Source organism: Nelumbo nucifera, chromosome 5 (genome assembly GCF_055504915.1).
Source record: "Nelumbo nucifera cultivar China Antique chromosome 5, China Antique-T2T, whole genome shotgun sequence".
Taxonomy (NCBI): domain Eukaryota; kingdom Viridiplantae; phylum Streptophyta; class Magnoliopsida; order Proteales; family Nelumbonaceae; genus Nelumbo; species Nelumbo nucifera.
In genome coordinates, this window is record NC_142653.1 from 23,549,189 (window position 1) to 23,568,888 (window position 19,700).

Genomic DNA, 19,700 nt, shown 5'->3' on the forward strand with positions numbered 1-19,700 from the left:
GAGAACTATGTGACCTAGTTCGGGTAACAGGTGTCTAAATAGAGCTATAGGTGTCCTATCCGAGTTTCACCAAGGCAGAGCAAACTCAGGTGTCTTAAGCTATGACAAGTATCCTACATCTATTTGACATGTATATATTTTGATAGGCATCTCAAGTAAGTTAATATTCAATTCATACTTTATGACTCACTAAATATCCAACCACTCTCTTGATCATTCGACATAATAGACTTAACCGTCGGAGTTACAAACCCGAGATACCCTCTGACCTTATCTTCCTTCTTACAAGATACGCCTGAGCTACTCCAGACGTAGGCGCTTTTCAACGGCATCACAATCCATTTATAATTTGATCAAATATGGATCCATTCCTATCAGATATGATTAATCGATTCAATTTGATTTAAATGCATATGCTTGTATATATTTAAAATTTATATTGTATCTGATGATGTCGGAAGAAGAAATCATAAGGCTCAGGGTAAAATCCCAGGCTTATAACTCCGATCAAATCAGTATAAAGGAGGAAGAATATCAGAATCGTCTGAGGTGTCTACAGTGTAATAAATGTATCCAAATGAATTGTTTTAAAAGGTTGGAAGATTACCTTCCCGATGTGTTTCCCTACACACGGTGGGATGTGGTTATGAGGTCGGTGTGATCAGGCATACTGTGTTAAGGAGCAGATCCCAATAGGTGGGTCACTTGCTCCTTGTGATTAAAGACTTTAAGACACGTGGTTGAAGTTCATGAAACATCTGCCGAAGGAGATTGATACGTCTCAGCGTACGTGGGAGATGTTTGGGTCCACCTTCTATTATGGCTCATGATATGGGCAGTGGTGGTGCCAAGTGGTCATTGACATCATGATACATGTGTCCAATTCGGCAAGATGTGCTTTCTCCGAGCTGAGATTTGATTGATGATGTCGAGGTTTTTACTAAATTGTGTTTTTACTAAATTTTTTATGGGAATTCCTAAGTACTATCATGTAATTTGGGAATTTTAAAATATAACAATTTAATATCCAAAATTTTAAAATGTGTCAATTCAATACCTACGGTTAATTAGTTGTTAATTAATCGTTAAATAGTATTTAAAAAATATATAAATGTCTTTTGAGTGTCATCTAATTTTTTTTATAAATCATTAAAAATATTGACAAAAAATTAACAATCTCAAATCCTTGTTTCTTCTATTCAAGAAGATTAGGGCCACTAAAATATCTACCGAAACATGACCCCAACTAGTTAAATTTTTATCAATGTTTGAATAGTTTATAAAGAAAATTAGATGACACTAAAAAAGAATTTGTATGTTTTTCACCGATTGACACATTTTGAAAGTTTAAGTAAAGAACCAAAATTACACTAAAGCACAGAGTACTAAGTGGGAAATTTGCCTTAGGTCCAAATTTCATATAAGTGATTTTCAATTAAAAATTTAAGGAAATTTAGAGTTTAGTCCAAATTTCATATAGGGAACTAATCACAATATACCACGTGGGCCAATATTCTATATTTTTTCGAGTCAAGATTCTCTCCCGAAACGTGCATTACATATGAAATGTGAATATCCATGGTCCATCCACGCAGTTGCCTTTATTTTAGTGTTTTTTTTTTCTGTTGTAAAACGAAATTTCATGAAAGCAGCACATAATAGTGGTCGGTACTCGGTAGTCGGAAAATCGGTGGCCCAGCCCAGCCATACCAAGAGGCCAATCCACACGAGTCAATCAGCACGCCTTCCACGACCGTACACCCCAGCCCATAGGCCCACCGTCCATCGTGCTTCAAATATGCTCATTGACGAGTGAGTATCCTAGTATCCTACTATCCATCCTCAGTTCCCCACAGGCCACAGTCGAATGTGAAGCAGGAAGCCAGGAACTAGGGAGAACAGAACAGGCCACACTCTAACGACTCTTTGATTGTACCAACAACTGAAGGGCACCACCAGTGAGTCAGTCGTTTCCACCATGGCTATTCCCTTTTCCGCCTCCCAAAATATCTTTCTGCAAACCCAGCCCAGGATTGACGCTGGAATAGCTTCCTCCTCCCTACTTCCTCCATATTCCCCGAGACTGCAATCGCCGGCGAGGAGTAAAAGCCTAAAGCTGGCTCGTCGCTTATCGCTTCGTCCGATCGTCGCTTCTTTATCCGAATTACCTTCATCAACAACTACAGCTACTCCATCAACTCCACCGCCCAAGCTCCCACTCAGAAAAATCCCAGGAGACTACGGCCTACCCTTTATCGGCCCAACCAAAGATCGCCTCGATTACTTCTATAACCAAGGCCGAGAGGATTACTTCAGGTCCCGAATTCAGAAGTACCGGTCAACCGTATTCAGAGCCAACATGCCACCTGGCCACTTTATCGCCTCTAACCCTCGTGTTATCGTCCTCCTCGACGGCCAGAGCTTTCCAGTACTATTCGACGTCTCCAAGGTCGAGAAGAGAGACCTATTCACTGGCACCTTCATGCCCTCCACCCAACTGACCGGCGGTTACCGAGTCCTTTCCTATTTGGACCCGTCCGAGCCCAATCATGCCAAGCTCAAGCAACTCATTTTCTTCCTTCTCCAATCCTCCCGCCAGAGGATCATCCCAGAGTTTCATGCCACCTTCACTGAGCTCTTCGAGACCCTAGAGAGTGAGCTCGCCGCAAAAGGGAAAGCCGACTTCGGTGGCCCTAATGATCAGGCCTGCTTCAATTTCCTCGCACGCGCCTTCTATGGGGCCAACCCATCGGAGTCAAAGCTCGGCCACGACGGGCCCAATCTTGTCGCGAAATGGGTGCTGCTCCAACTAGGCCCTCTTCTCACCCTGGGTTTGCCGAGTCTTGTAGAAGATCTCCTGCTTCATACCTTCCGTCTCCCCCCAGTTCTCGTCAAGTCCGACTATCAGAGGCTCTACGATTTCTTCTACCAGGTGTCAGGCCGGATCCTCGACGAAGGGGAGAAGATGGGGATCAAGAGGGAGGAGGCTTGCCATAACCTCCTTTTCGCCACGTGCTTTAATTCGTTCGGTGGTATGAAGATCCTCTTCCCCAACTTGCTCAAGTTTACCGGTCGCGCGGGGCCGAAACTGCACCGCCAGTTGGCTGAAGAGATCAGGTCCGCCGTGCGATCTAATGGGGGAAAGGTGACGATGGCGGCGATGGAACAGATGCCGCTGATGAAGTCGGTGGTGTACGAAGCGTTGCGTATCGAGCCACCGGTTGCCCTACAATACGGGAAAGCGAAGCGAGACCTGGTGATCGAGAGCCACGATGCGGCCTTCGAGGTGAAGGAAGGAGAGATGTTGTTTGGGTATCAGCCCTTCGCAACGAGAGACCCGAAGATATTCGAGAGAGCGGAAGAGTTCGTGCCGGATCGATTCGTCGGAGAGGGGGAAAAGTTGTTGAAGCACGTGTTGTGGTCAAACGGACCGGAGGCGGAAAGTCCGACGGTGGAGAACAAGCAGTGCGCCGGGAAGGATTTCGTGGTGCTGGTATCTAGGCTGTTGGTGGTGGAAATGTTCCAACGTTACGATTCGTTTGAGATCGAAGTTGGGAAATCGGCTTTGGGAGCCGCCATTACTTTGACGTCGGTCAAGCGGGCGAGTTTCTGATTTCTGAGCTGTCAGCGCTCAGGCAATCAACAGTGGTATCAGTTGGATGGATTCCGCAATTTTTTTCGTTTGAAATTAGTAATTATAATAATAATTATTATTATTATCGTACGTTTGTGACAACGATTTTTTTGGGAGAAATGGAAGTCAGCAGTTGCATAGGCAGTTGGTGGTGGGTGGCCCCACCCACACTATTTTTTTTTTTTTTTTTATAGATATTATTGTCATATGGATCACAGGTTCACAAGTTCAGCTTTTCTTGGCGAAAATGATATTCGCCAAAATAATTGATTTTGATTTCTAAAATATAAATCAAAATTTCGACATCCTGGTCGTCAAATCTCCACTTACTGAATCATGAAACCGATTTCTCAGGGTGCCATTTGTTTGGTGAATGGTGACAGCACCACCCCCAAAGAAAAAAGAGGAAAAGCTAGTTGTCTTTTTCAGTGGTCTCTCTAAATTGTTGGTATTTCAGGATCACTCGTCTGCCTAGCCTACGAGGTCACAACTTGGATCACTTGTCTTTCAAAGTTTGTATACAAACTTACATCTATCGGGATCCGGCACGGTCGCGTTGTACTTATCTACTTATTCATGCTTACTTGTCAATTTTTTTGGGGGGTTTCTATCCTATACGATAAGAAATATTAATCTTATCGTATAGGTGAAATGAATTCTGACCATGAATTGATATCAAATTCACGAACAATTTATATAAGAGGCTGGGAGCTACTAATATAATTTCAGATTTCTGAAGTGGACCCCGTCCATTGTTATGCTGCATTCTATTCTCCGACGTGTCCCATGCTGATATGAAAACTATAGCGTGATACGTCTTATTCTCATAATTCAAAGTTCTTCCATTCAAATTCTCAAATGACCATTTGGGCCCCATAATTTTTTTTTATATGGATTTTGGGCCCCCATAACTTGACAGTGGGTTTTAGTCCCCTAAACAACCCATAAGATTTTTTATGGCATTTCCTATGAATTACTATAAAACAGATACTTCTTAATATATAACTTCCTATGAGACATGCACTTGACATCCTTGTGTGGTTTTACATTATTCTTGTACTCCTCTCCCGCTGGAACATGTAGTGAAGATAGAACCCATCTTCAGAGGCAGCATTCTCATCCAGACGTGGTTTCTTTCTATTGACACACTGTACCAGCATCTTTGTGCTCCTTTTTCATATCAAACTATCAGTCACGACAGTCACCAAAGGATAAATCTTCTTTGATGATCTTTAGGGGCTGTTTGATAACAATTCAAGTTGCCGAATTGAACGATTTATTGTTTGTTTTTTGTTACGTGGATAAAAATAGTTAAATAATAAAATATTTAAAGGTATAATAACTTACTCAGTTCCAGTTTCAGTCATTAAGGAATCGCCAACCTCCTTAAAATCTTATTCACTAAAAAAAGGCAATAACCTTAGTTCATTCATTTAAAATTTTTATAGAGATAGGATTAGCGGAATGCAATGACCGTCTACCAGGCTGTGGAATCAATGATATGCCCCACAATCATTTAATCTCTCACTGGTGTGGGGCGTTATGATCATTAGTTCCACAACCCATTATACAGTCATCGCATTCAGGTAATCCAAATTTAGGTAAATATGCGATAAGATCATGTTTAGATTTCATAGATTTACTTATGATTTAATTAATGGTTTTATTTGATATTAATCTTATTCGAGTCATGAATTATTATAGAAATTAGAAGTTGCAGTCTCTTACATATGGTGAATGCTGTATAGCTTTTGACAGAGAACTTCTCAAAATTTAGGGTTTGCTAGTCAGAGATTCCGCTCTGAAAGGTGGTTCTATTATAAGAGCCCACGTATTGCAGGCCCATTGTCTTATTTAATGGGCTTGTTGGGTTGGTAGATGTAACAACCACGATACTTTTGATGGACTGAGATTTGCTAACATTGTCTCCACATGCAAAGACTTGATGATCATTGCCTCTTTCATGGTTCAAGGAAGGGAAGAGTGATTTAAGGAAATGAATCAAACTGGTATATGTTGATAACTTCAGTAAGTCGGTGGAAGCTAAATTTGTGATTTGAAAAAAAAAAATCATATAATATTATAAATCTAGATTAATCAGGAGTTCAGAACATTTTGTTCTTATAAAGGTAGATTCTTTCGAAATTCAAAGAAAAGTAAGAGCTAGCTGGAAGTCTCTCGTTATTTACTCATATATTTTGTAGAGTGTAATGCAACAATCAAGGTGTCCTTATCTCCCATTCCTAGAGGATTTAGATCCATCATATCATCCACTAATGGTGGGTCCTGATCATATAATTTTTTCTTTTAATTTTCGACATGAGGGTGCTTCATTGCTGTTTCATTGTAGCACGTCTCTTCTTTTCATAGAAATTACGGGTCACAATCTAAAGTCTAAACCCTACCCAAGGCTTTAACCCGATCGAAAATGTATGTATCTGGGTTGTATCTGAATGTTGACTGAACCACCTTTTCGATTTGCCCCTGTATTTGTCTGGTTACCTTGGCATTGCGTTTCCATTTTAGTACCACAACAATGCCACAATAGAGATTCTCATCCAACGGTTTGAAAGTGTATTCGATTATAAACGCTTTAAGTGATCAAAACGGTTAAGGTGTAATTAACAAATCGGAAGAACATAAAACCACGCACAACAATGGCAAGGCATTCTTGAATCACCTTTGACCCGTACGTGTTACATGGCACCTAGTGGCTTCGACAATATTTCTTCCTGCCTTAATAGGATCTCAATTCAAATCCAAATGGACCCAAACCATACCCAACTTGTTTATTGACATGGGCCATTTTAACAATCCAATCCAAACCTGTTAAATATGGATACAGTACAGGATAGGATCTCAATTCAACCCGCCCCATTACATTCCCTATAAATAAACAAGAAGAAAAAAAAAAAAAAGCATCGTGGCATCCCATATCATATTCATGCAAGTTTTTCTTCTCTCATCCGATCCATGGCAATAATCACAAAGTTCAATACCGTGCTTCTAGCCTTCCTTTTGGTTGTTCTCGTCTCTCTTTTCGCACTTCATGAATGTAGGAAGTAATGAAACCGCTGTTTTCATTTAATTTTCTTTCTTTGCCGATCACTATTATTAATTGAATGTTGTTGATTTTAATTTAACTGTGAAAAATTAAAACAGGCCATAGCAGCGAAGATGAAATTTCAAAGGCAAAGCGTAATGGGTATGGGCTAGAAGAAAGCAAACTTAATCTTTATCCATGCATCAGGGCATATTGTGGAGGCAAGTGTTGGTGTTGTCTAACTGCGGCAAAGCCCATGGAAACTTGTTGGCCTGAAAGACAATTTTGTATTCAAGCCTGCCCTCCCTTTCACCCTCCTGATCACCCTCGGCCTTCTCCATGATCGATGATTCAGTCTTAGGTTCTTAGCTTGCTGCTGCTTGCTCCATCTTTTCTTTCCATATATATATATATGTACTCTATGCCAACAGTGAGTGGAAAGCTTATTCTACGACTTTTTTACTTCATGAAATAATAAATAATATTAGCAATAAAGAATCAGAGTTTATCGACTTATTATTATGCTCCACAAACTTCATTAATCTTTGCTTCCGTAGTTATTATATTCCACCTGTTTTTACTTTTTATGCTCCATCAACCTAATGATAATAAGTCTGAAATTTCTCAACTCATGAACTGTGAAAAAAACAAAAATGACATTTAGAGTCTGCGGTAGGTGGTGTCGTAACAATTTCAAGTTTAACTCTCTATATTTTAAACCTTATTAATTTAATTGAATTTCTACGGATAAAGAATTATTAGGGGTGTTCACGGGTCAGGGTCGGTTTATTGGGGTTTTCCCAACCGACCCGACCAGGTCGGGTTACCTGAGGTGGAAACCGAAACCGACCCACTGATAGGCCAAACCGACCTGGTCGGTTTGGGTCGGTTTCGGTTTTGTTCCTGTACAAAAGGACACCTAATTGAATTCTAATTGTAATTGCCTAATGGGTTGCCTATTTGGTGTAAAAGATTATAGAAAGTTAGAAACTAGGATATATTGCCTATTCTAATTGTAGTTACCTAATGGGCCTTCTACTTCTAGTAAAAGACTAGTTATAGTTAAGTAGGAAACTACTCAAACTAGGAACTACCGAACTAGTAGAAGACTAATTTGGTTCGGGTCGGGTTGGTTTCGGTTTTCACACAAGAAAACTGAAACCGACCCGATATATTGGTTTATATATTTTCCCAACCCAAAACCGACCGGTACTGATGAAAACCCGGCCAACTCGGGTTGGGTCGGTCTGGGTTGGTCGGTTTGGTCGGGTTGGGCATTCTTATGAACAATCCTAAGAAGTACTTGTGACAATCAATCAGTACAGACTACAGCGTGACCAGAAGACAATAGCCAAACGATGCTACCGGCAGATGATATAATAAGATGGATTGTCATTCAATATATTAACTTTCCACTATTCATTTTTTAGATTTTGTTACCTGAGATTAGACCTATTCATGGGCCGGGCTCGGGCCGGGCTTTAACTCTTTATTAACAGAAAAATGTTAGGCCCAAGCCCGAGCCCGAGCGCGAGCCCGAGCCCGAAGCCCGACCTAATAAAAGAAATTCAAAATTTTCCCTATTCAAGTAGACATTATCTATTTAAATTCAGATGTTTTTTTCCCTATTTAAATGAACAATGGGCCTACAAATGAATCAACAACCTTCTCAAATCAAAAAATTTATTCAAATGGACATCACATAGGGTTTTAACTTAGGTTTAACTATAGGTCGGGCCGGGCCGGGCTTTGACTCTTTATTAACAGAAAAATGTTAGGCCTGAGCCCGAGCGCGAGCCCGAAGCCCGACCTAATAAAAGAAATTCAAAATTTTCCCTATTCAAGTAGACATTATCTATTTAAATTCAGATGTTTTTTTTCCCTATTTAAATGAACAATGGGCCTACAAGTGAATCAACAACCTTCTCAAATCAAAAAATTTATTCAAATGGACATCACGTAGAGTTTTAACTTAGGTTTAACTATAAGTCGGGCCGGGCTATTTTGGCAAAGCCCGAGCCCGGCTCGAATTTTATGCGGGCCGGGCTTTTTGGGCCGAGGTTAAGCTCGTGGGCCAAAAAGCCTGTTCAAGCCCGTCCGGGGGTCAGTCCGGGCCGGGCCGGCCCGTCGGGCCACCCGTCCCATGAACAGGTCTACCTGAGATGCATTAAGCCTAGGGTCCGTTTGGTTTGCAGGAATAGGGGTCTGGAATCGGAATCGGAATGGGCTGTTCCGACTCCAATTGTTTGGTTGGGCGTAATCGGAATCCCATTCCCATTCTTGTTGGAATGGCATTCCCCTATTCGAGGGAATGGCCATTCCCTACCCCTCCCTTGGGAATGAAATTCCATTCCTGTTGATTTTAATTCCCATTCCCATTCCGATCTGAACCAAACAGATTATGGGAATGGTCCATTCCGATTCCGACTATGAACCAAACGAACCCTTAGATTACAGTAAATGGGCTGGATTTTGGTATTGAATTTAGTAGTGGTACAAGCAATAAAAACCGAAAACTTGAACCCAACTGAAAATTCGATCAACTGAATTCCTCGATTCGGTATTTTTAAAAAACCAAAGGTATTGGTTTGGTTTTGGTTAACTAATATAGAAAATTGACAGTTAACCGAACAGATTGGTATACATATATTTCTATATATTTTATGTATATTATATATATCTTTATATTTTTTATATATTATAAATTAATAAATAAGCATTACATATATAAATATATATTTATAATATATAATATATTGTTTATTATTCAAAATATAATATTAAATATATATTTCTAGTTTTTTATTGTATACTTATATATATTGTAAATATAAATAAGGCTGTTCATATTTAATATCAAACTGACCAAATCAGCCCGACCCAACCCGATTTGGTTGGTTTTGGTTTGTGTAAGTAAATAAAGCGATAATTCGGTTCGGTTTTGGTTTTCATGTTTCAAAATAAAAAATGAATCAAACCGAACCGAACCAAACATGTAAGTTTAAGCCTTTAAGTAATTAGTTCCTAGTCGTTCCCTAATATGATAATCCCTCTCCTAGTTTCTAGTTAGCTTTAACATAAAAAAAAAATTTGCTAAATAGGAATTTGTTTGGTCTTTGGGATTATTTTTCTTTTTTGAATTGGAAACTTTACACTAAATAGGAAACATGAGATGTGGGGAAAAAATCTAATTTGAGTCAATTTCAAAAACCTTTTTGGGATTAGCAAGCAAGATCCCTACACCTTTAAACTTGCCAAATTTAGAAAATTGCTCTCAATGGAATCTTGGACAATGGACATGTTGGAGTCATGCATTTTTAGAAAGAGTCAAAGAGAGGTTTTACTTGTTAAGGCATGCTTTACACCAAATAGGAGTTTTGAATCTTGATTCTATTTGGCTCTTCTAATCTTCATCTTTATCTTTCTATAATTCTACTTTTCTACTTACTCCACTCTTCACTCTTTAGTCTTTACTGCTCGGTCTTCCTCAAGCTACAAATTTCTCTGCAATATGCAACTCTCAAGGCTTATTTCATCCACCATTAATAAATATGTTATCTCAATATCTTCTTTGCAGTCTTGCAAACAAATAGATAGATATTTAGACGAGGGAGAAAGAGATGGAGAGAGGAGACAAGGGAAGGGTTGCACTCGCACTCATACCACAAGATGGTGTGATTCAATTATTCTAATCTTACCATCCTTTTGGGTTCAAGATATTAGAGGACATGTCCCCAAATATTAACTTATTAGAGCCATCACGTTCATCGGTGAGACTCCATCCATCGTTGGTGGTGCTGGACCAAGTTATATCACTGCTCCTTCATTCTGACACGTGTCCCATGGTGCCTAACCTTGTTTGTGCATTTTCGTCACAGTCACCTACTTGTGCCTGTTTTATTGCTTGTTTATCTTCACCCTTGTCCTCCTCCTTTGCGCTCTTCTACAGTTAACCAAGTGCATTGATAATCCGATCGATTAAACTGATAAACCAACCCTTCATGTTTGGGTCGGTTTTGCTTCATGGTCGTTTGGTTTCATTTTGGTGATTTAGTAACCCGATTAAGTCAGGTTGGTTGAACAAAATGACTTAAACCGACTCAACCCGACCCACCTAAATATAAAAAACTAAATAACCGATGAACCGAACCAACAGTTGACTGATCGACTTCAGTTCAATTTCATTTACTGATTCGATTTCAAAAATAGGCCCACCGAACCGTGGGCACCCCTACCTGGTTCTATGTACACTTTTGTGGAGATATAAACTAATAACATAGTTCAGAATTCAAATTAATGACTATAGCCTGAATTGTAGCCTTGGATAGGTCTTGGCTTTCTTAAATGGGACTGTAGTAAAATAAAGAACCGTTTGATAAGTAATAGCTGAAGTCGATGTTTTGAATTTTTTACGGACATGTTCAATACAGATTTCTGAATTCTACTAAAGAATTATAAACAATTAAAATGTTAAAAATTCCCATTTTATACATCAATGACCGCTAATAAATTAGCATCAATTCCAAGCTGACACCTACCCCAATTTTTCATTCCTTTGTATTCTTTCGGTGGATAAGTAATTAGGGAGGCTGTGAGCTTCTAAATGGGCTGAAAAAGCTTCTCAATATTTGATTATCTAATAGTTATTTTAGCCACTGAAAAAGCAATAACTCATTCAGTTCAGTCAGCCTGGAGATGATGAGGATATAAGTTGATACGACCCAAGTTACTCATCTATCAAGATTTGACATGTGGCATTGATTTCAAGGTATGAAACGTTAAGGCACCACGCCTCAGACTGTGACCAGTCTCATTGAATTTATCAATTCTGAGCTGGTGCCTATCCCAAATGGACTTTGGACTTAAAAGTTCTAACCTTGGGCTGAACCGTCATTCTCCCTTTTTTTCAATTTTTTATTTTTATTTTTTTTTATAATTTGTTGAATTTTTTATCTTATTGTAATGAAAACAAAATAAGGGTCAGCCCAGCCCGGCCTGGCTCAAGGCATGCTGGCTATGGGTCCAGGTTCGTTCTAGGCCCCACCCCTAATCTGCACGGGCCATGTTGGCACGACCCACTATAATGCGGGCACCACGAACCTCTACTAGGGATGCTTAGGGTTGAGAATCACAGAAAAACTTTATCTATTAGGGGCCAATCAATAACTTATGCTATTGAGAGCATTTTTAAAAATGTCATTTTTCTATGAAAGTGAATAAATTAGGGTCTGTTTGGCAAGTCTTTTTAAGAAGATCTTCTTGTAATTCTGACAGTCAAAAGATGCATTGAGCTTTTGACATAAGATCTGCGCAGTCCGAAGACCGTTTGGCATACGCATGTCTTTCTGTGTGTCATTTCAGGTCTTTCCATACGAGATTAAAACGCGAAAGACGCGGGAAGCTTCATTTGGAGCTTCCCGAAATCAGCCCAAAATGGGCTTCGTGCATCTTTTTGGCGTCCCATCTTTTGACGACTAAATCTTCCGTGTGCCAAATGGAAATAGACCGATTCTCGGTCTTCCCGGCTTATAAACAGCCAAAAAATGACATAAAAAGATGTGCCAAACGGGCCTTTACTAATTACCCCCTATTTTATTTTGATAAAAAAAAAAAGATTAATGGATGTTGATAGGTAAGTATCACAAGTCTTCTTCTGAAACGGACGGATCCTCTTAACTTGCCACGTTAATTTCCCATGGTAAATGATCATGGACCCTGCATGAATAGTTCCAGGCTTCCAGCCCAAAATCCCGATTTGCAGCCCTATGCATTAATGATAATAACAATTGATCAGTATATCATGTTGAATTTTTATTTAGTCATCGTTAATGCGTAGAAGGCATCCATCGGTGTCTGGTGAGTCCTGAGGCTCTAAGATTAATGGAACGAGCTGCGTTTCAACCCCTCATTTCTTTTTGAAAAACAAATAAATTCTAAAGAGCAGGGAAGATTACAAAGATTAAAAGGATTAAAAACAAAGACTTTCAATATGGCATCAGCCTCGTAACGAGACGCAACACAATTTGACTTTGGCTGTGGATAGGTGTGTGGGATTGCATTAGGCCGTTGTCTTATTTTATAGTTTTTGGAAACATTCACGGTAGAAAAGCTGGAAACTTACTCTAAGCTATTTGATTTGCTAGGAAAACATAAAAGTTGAGGGAATGAGCTTCTTAAGGAATTTGATAGAAAACCAAATGCCAAATGGATTGATTCCATTCCAGTGATCCATTCCTTCCCGTTGTTGAATCAAAACCGCGTCCAGATTCTCGGGTTTAGATGAGTTCGTTTGTTCATTTTATTTTCCTTCCTAATCAAAGCACGTGGTTGTTGTATTATGAATTAATTTCCATCTAAATTTTGCTAGATTTGATATTATTATTTGAAAGATACAGTAATTAACTTCTTGATGTCGAATTTGGAATCGAGGGCAGTGTAGTAATTTTTGAGATCGGCTGCAGATTCTACTTGCTAGAGTGTAAAGACGTCAGAGGCCTTGGGAGTGTTTCCAAGGGTGAAGAGTTCAATGGTCAAATTAGCCGAGGGCTCAGAGTAGAACCAAGGTCACTATAGGAGAATAAGTGCTAGCTTGAGTATGCGTGAGTGTACCTTTACCTGTAATGTCCCTTTTATAGTCAGAGTCGCTCGGGATAGGAGTAATGAATGATGAGTAACCATCCCGTGGAATGCGGTCACATAGAGGGAGTCAAAGAAGCATGGACCGACCACGACTCCTTCATTAGTGTGTTGGGAGTAAATGCACTGAGATCGTGCGCTTGCATTAAATGCTCCAATGGGAATTACCCTGTTGCCCTTGGAGGAGTGTGGATTGATAAGAGTACCCTTGGACAATGCCACGTGTCGGAGTCTGGTGTGCCAACCAAATACACCTACATCACTTTAAGTCTAAACAAGGAGGGCGCTCCAGTCTCACACCTCAGCTCTCGGCCTTGAGCTCCTCCTCCCCAGTCGGCTCCTCGACCTCCTTGACATCCACCATTACAAGATGCATTGGTGCGTTCCCTGGGGCATCACCCCTCGAAGTCCCTACAACGAGACGCATGGGGACATCACCCCTCGGCTTGGTGGAGCCGGTACTCTCATTCACGGAGTTCGTTCTCTGCTAGCCACACTTAGCCCCATGAGTCACGACTTTCTTTTGCAGAACCTCCATGTCAGAAGATTGAGAAGTGCCCTCAGAGCTAATACTACTACTTTCGCTCCCATTGCTGCTGGGAGTGGGGGTGCTACTAGGTTCACTCCAATCGAGAAGGGAATAAGCCTCACAACTAGAGTTAAAAATTGACATGATGGAAGACAAGGCCTTACCAAGAAAAGGTGTATCAGAAAGATTGGAATGGAACCGATTGAAAGCCGAGGTGGTCTAATAAGTTCCTAAGCAAACACAGAACAAACAAAAGGTGGGATCCTCCCCCGTCTCCTCTCCTTTTTAAAGGAAAATGGACAGTTTAGATCCACTTCATCCAACGGTTGCAATAGCACTGCCTCAACCATCAACGCTGACGGCCTTCATGTGGCATCGACCTTGAAAGGCAAAACAACGTAGAAGCCTGAAGCCGGCTCACCAATCGCCTCTGGCTTAGGCTATGCCGAACTAGTGCGTCTGTCCAATCGTTCATCCCGATCACAACCCCATGGGCAAAAGCTAGTGCCCATCCTGAACATGGCTATCTAATAGAAGAAGTCATCAACCTGTTCCAGACATGGCCCCATGGTGGCAGAAATCGACACCCATCCTGGACACAACTATCAGGCAACAACAACAAGCACCCGTTTGGGTCACGGTAACTTGGTCCCAGAAACAAGGATCCATCCTAGTATCGAACGTCAGACTGCTTATAGACATGTCGGTGTCACTCGCGGAACTCTCGTCTTTGGACCAACACTTGAAGTACTAGCAAAACTGATGCCTACACTCATGTGGTTGTTTATTGTCTCTTTTTTAATAGACTAGTGGAATAAACCATGCGATGCACAGGGTATTTGATATTGATGATGATTTTTGATTATGCTTTTATATCTCATGTATAGATGAAAGGTCACATACCACTCAAGTTCTAAGACAATTATATAATACATAAAAAAGATTATCCTCACAAAATGTCAAGATTTGAATTTTATAATATGCATATAAATGTTGAATTGAAACATTAATCCACCAAATCAATGATAAAATTACATTCAACAACATTATATACAGATATAGTTGATCCCAATGAAACACAAAATTTATAGAGAATAGGAGATGCCACTCTTCACCGATCTCCTATTTTGTGATAACCTAAAACCTATGAAAATAGTTACTATTAATGGTTAGAAGTAAACAAAGCTATTATGCTAATTTACTCAAGTAACCATTGAATAGGAAAAGTCATTATCTAAGATGACTATTAAAAACTTACACTAAAGCCTAAAAACATTTTCTTCTAACTTTTTAACTAAGAAATAAAAAAAATTAGTCGGAAGCAAAATTTATCAACCAACCATTAAAGTAACATGTATGCAAAACACCTTCTAGCCATGCTGAGCACCTCCATACATATGTCCAAGAATAAAACAATCGAGCAATTCATAATGTGTCATAGTATTGCATATGATTGAGGACATGACTTGCAGGCCCTACTTAACAACCACACACATAACATACAGTCCCAATGGCCAAATGCCCTTGTAAGACCTGGGCCTAATTGACAAACATGTTTTGGGCACATGGAATGGAATTTCTATATTTTCATTTTTCTGCGATTTATGGTTTTTCGTTGTTATTTGTAATTTCTATTATTCTTGATCAATTTTTATGATTTGTACATTTTTTTGTAAATTTTCTATGTATTTCTTTGTTTTTTTGTAATTTATATTATTTTCTCCATTTTCTGTGTTTTTTCATAATCTTTTTGGAATTTTTATTTTTTCTTTTGTTTATGTTATTTTCTACATTTTCTATCTTTATTTATATTTTATGTATTTTTTATAGTTGTTTTTTCTAGAATTTATGTATTATGTGAAAAATTAATGGGTTGGGTAGGTTGGATTGGGTTATAGTGGGTTTGGGTTGAACCCAAAATGGGTCATTAGCGAGTTGATGGATGAGTTAGGTGGGTTGGGTTGAAGCTCAACCCAAACCTATGTACCTAGCCCACCCAATGGCTTTTTAGAGAAAGACAATGGCTTTTTTTTTTTGCCAATAACTATCATGCACCCTCATATAAAACTGGGATATGTCTGAATAACCAAATAACTAAGGGGTAGAATTAGTATAAAAAATCAGGGTCTTTTGACCACACTAACAGAATCATTCTCATTTTTTATATATGATAGTAGATATAAATTTTTATTTTATTCTACAATTTTCTGTAAGTTATGTTTTTTCTTCAATTTTTATTATTTTTTTTTGTAATTTTCTCTATGTTTCTTTGTTTTTTTTTTGTAATTTATGTTATTTTCTTCATTTTATGTTTTTTTTTCACAATTATTTTGCAATGACAATATATACAATGGCAAAAAAATAGAAAGTTGAAGGTAAAGTTGGAAAGTAAAATCGAGGTCTTTTGACCAAACCAATTGCAATATTCTCATTTTTTAGTATGGTATAAATTTGCAATTTATGTTATTTTTCTTCAATTTTTATGATTTTCTATGTTTTTTTGTAAATTTTTTTATGTATTTCTTTGTTTTTTGTAATTTATATTATTTTTTTTTTATTTTTTGTGTTTTTTCAGAATTATTTTGCAATGACATATATACAATGGAAAAAAAGGAAAGTTGAGGGTAAAGTTGGAAAGTAAAATCAGGGGTTTTGACCAAATTGCAATATTCTAATTTTTTTAGTATGGTATAGAAATTTCTATGATTTTCTATGTTTTCTTTTGTAATTTTTCTTTGTATTTCTTTGTTTTTTTATAATTTATATTATTTTCTTCATTTTATGTTTTTCATAATTATTTTGCAACGACAGTATATACAATGGGAAAAAAAATAGAAAGTTGAGGGTAAATTTGAAAAGTAAAATCAGGGTGTTTTGAGCAAACCAATTGCAACATTCTCATTCTTTTAGTATGGTATAGAAATGTTTATGATTTTCTATATTTTTTTTTTTGTAAACTTTTTGTGTATTTCTTTGTTTTTTTTGTAATTTAGATTGTTTTCGTCATTCTAAGGAGAAAGGTGTGTAGGATAAGAGAGATGCCATTTCCGTGAAGTAGGGGGAATGGATAAGATATACACTATGGAAAGAGGGGTTTAAAGGAGATAACTGGGGTTTTAGAATTTATGTCTTCGCATCATGTGTGAATGACGACATTTGGCCTTTTTAATGGTGGGGTCGTTATTTGTATATCTAACCGCTAGCGTTTGGATATAGGTTGATCCTGATTTGTTTATATTTGGATTTGAATCGAACATCTGTCTGATTTATATAGAAGAGTCTGGATCTTCTACCAACAAAATGCATTCTAAAACCCTATAGCCTTACCAAGTACCAAACCCCTACGGTATTACGTTGGTAGGGTGTTGGATTATCGGACTGGCCCAAAGATCATCAAGGAAAAACACCCTAAAACGAATCAATATAATGAACTTGAAAGCATTTTCCGATCAAATACAACTTATTACGTTAATAGAGATAATTGAAATAGAGGGGCAATGGGAAAAATATGGAGAAAACCAAAAAAAGTTTCACTTAATAATCTAATTGATTGTTCGATGATGAAAGCAGAGGGGTCAAAAAAATTCATTCCTCCATTCAATTTGAATTCGTGGTTTGGGCAAATCATTTAATACTTGACACCTGTTGGATCTAATCAATGAAGAGGTTTACTGTAGGTGTTTCACGAGAAGATCAGACAAGGCCTAAGGGAAAAGAGGAGTAGGTTCCACATTGATTTTATTATTATTTTATTTGCTTTATCTAATTACAAGTATTAACTGTTAATTAAATAAAATTGAAAAAATAAAAAACATAAAGTGTAAAAGTGGAAAATGAAAAAAAAAACTTGATTTTATCCAATTAAAAGTATTAACTGTTAATTGCCACCATACTCATTTTCATAAATGGGTATAGAATTATGATCATCAACCCAACAAGAAACTACAGAAGCAATAAACACGCCACACAAACAAATTCTGGCAGCACTAAGATTCTGGGAAGTCATGAATAGGATGGATATTCAAACTTCAAACTAGGGGAGAAAAGTCTATGGAAGTTAAGAAGCAACTTTCATGACAGCCCACAATGGTGGACTGCCAATTCGTTGCTTTTTTATTTTATAATAATTTATTTATGTGCGTTATTTTAATAACATAATAAGATCATACGCAAATACTATTACAGTACAACTTTAAAATAGTCTGATATGATAAGTCCATAACTAGCTGTTTATGTGAATAATGATCATAACATTATTATTGTAGTCCTTACTAAGCTAATAGCTATCATTTATGAAGGTTGTGGTTTCCTTGGTAGTTTCTTCCAATGTTTTTAAAATCGGATTGAATCAGACGGTCAGACTGGAAAAATCGGAAACTGTTTCACTCTAAAATCTAAAAACTGTTTATTTGATCAGTAAAGCGTTGATTTGAACGGTTGAACCATCGACTCAGATAATAATTTCTAACCTTTTTTTTTTAATTTTTAATTTTTTATCAGAATGGACCATCCATTCAGATCAAACAGTCGGACCATTCGACCCAGTAACCGAACCAAGAACGGTTTCCTGTCCGATCCCATTTTAAAAACCTTGGTTTCTTCCTTTTTTGGGTTTTTTTTTAACTCATTTTATTTCCTTGGGCAATGCAGCAGCCAGCAGAGATTTCAAGCTTGAATGAAGACTATGGCAGCAAGACAATGTCCCAAAGTCATATTGTCCCATCGAATATGAAAAGCTCTGGAGTTTCTTGCAGGTGACTAACTGACTAGCAGCGAGACCAATTCTGCTTGACCCCTTGCCCCAGTTAGGGGAGGGCCGAGACACTGTTTGCTTGTTCGCTTGAATGAACAATGATGTGTCTGTTTGTAGAGATATGTCAATATGTTTGAGATTTTGGGTTTTCAGACTCGCCAATTGGCGCTAGATAAAATCAAAAAGTTTACCAGGTGGGTATATTCAACAGAAATAAATGTTAAAACAACCACTAACCTAGCCTCAGGGTCTATTCCGGCTTTAAGATTATACTCGTTTTAGGTCAAAGTTTGAAAGTTTGAAAAGCTCGTAATCCAAAGGCAAGAAACCCACAACAACCACATAAAAAAAAAGAATTAATAACAAGAAAACATATGATCTGTGCGAATACTTCCCTTTTTAATTTCTAATGTAAGATTCTGTTCTGACGGGTACATTCACAAGATTCTGTTCTGTGCTATTAACATTTCCTACATAAATAGATTTTTAATTACTAAATATTTTAGCCATGAAAAAAACAAAATATTAATTTTAAGCTCTAGCTCAACTCATGGCAGACAAACTAGGTTTGCCCTGTTAATTGCCCTAGTTGTGTTAATAAAACTTATCAAACAAACCTGCAAAAACCACATAATAAGAAAACAGCATCGGTAGTAACTCTGATGTCACTTGGTATCAATTCTGAAAAACTTTGCCAAATAATGGAAGCAAATTTATTTCACTAAATCTTGTGTGAACAAGGATGAAACCAGGAAAATGGAGTGGAAAATGATGATTTCAAGCCTACCCTATATGCAGTCTGTGAACGGAGGAAAAATTAGAAATAGGTGTTTGTGAAATGTCTCATGTGCTCTACATGAAAAACAAAAGAAAATTAAGAAAAGAATACAAATGTCACGTATGCATAAACTGGTGCATTTGCTGCATTACACAAGTTAAATTTTATTCAAACAACGGCTCAACCAACCTGCCTGCAGTATGATTAAAACATTCCATACCCACTATACAAGTTGTGGTGGATTAGAACACATTGCATACAACAGATTTCTTTTTACCTCTTAAGAATATCAACATGTCAAAATACTAGTGAATTGGAATTTCTATG

At 38.0% G+C, this 19,700-nt stretch overlaps 1 protein-coding gene across 1 annotated transcript; it reads left to right on the forward strand.

Moving 5' to 3' along the window:
• Positions 1–1,670: 1,670 nt before the first annotated feature.
• On the forward strand, positions 1,671–3,939 carry LOC104595823 (allene oxide synthase 1, chloroplastic-like). The gene has a single exon (XM_010256730.3). It carries the CDS (start codon positions 1,979–1,981, stop codon positions 3,611–3,613), a length of 1,635 nt encoding a protein of 544 aa, XP_010255032.1. The 5' UTR covers positions 1,671–1,978; the 3' UTR covers positions 3,614–3,939.
• Positions 3,940–19,700: the final 15,761 nt, after the last annotated feature.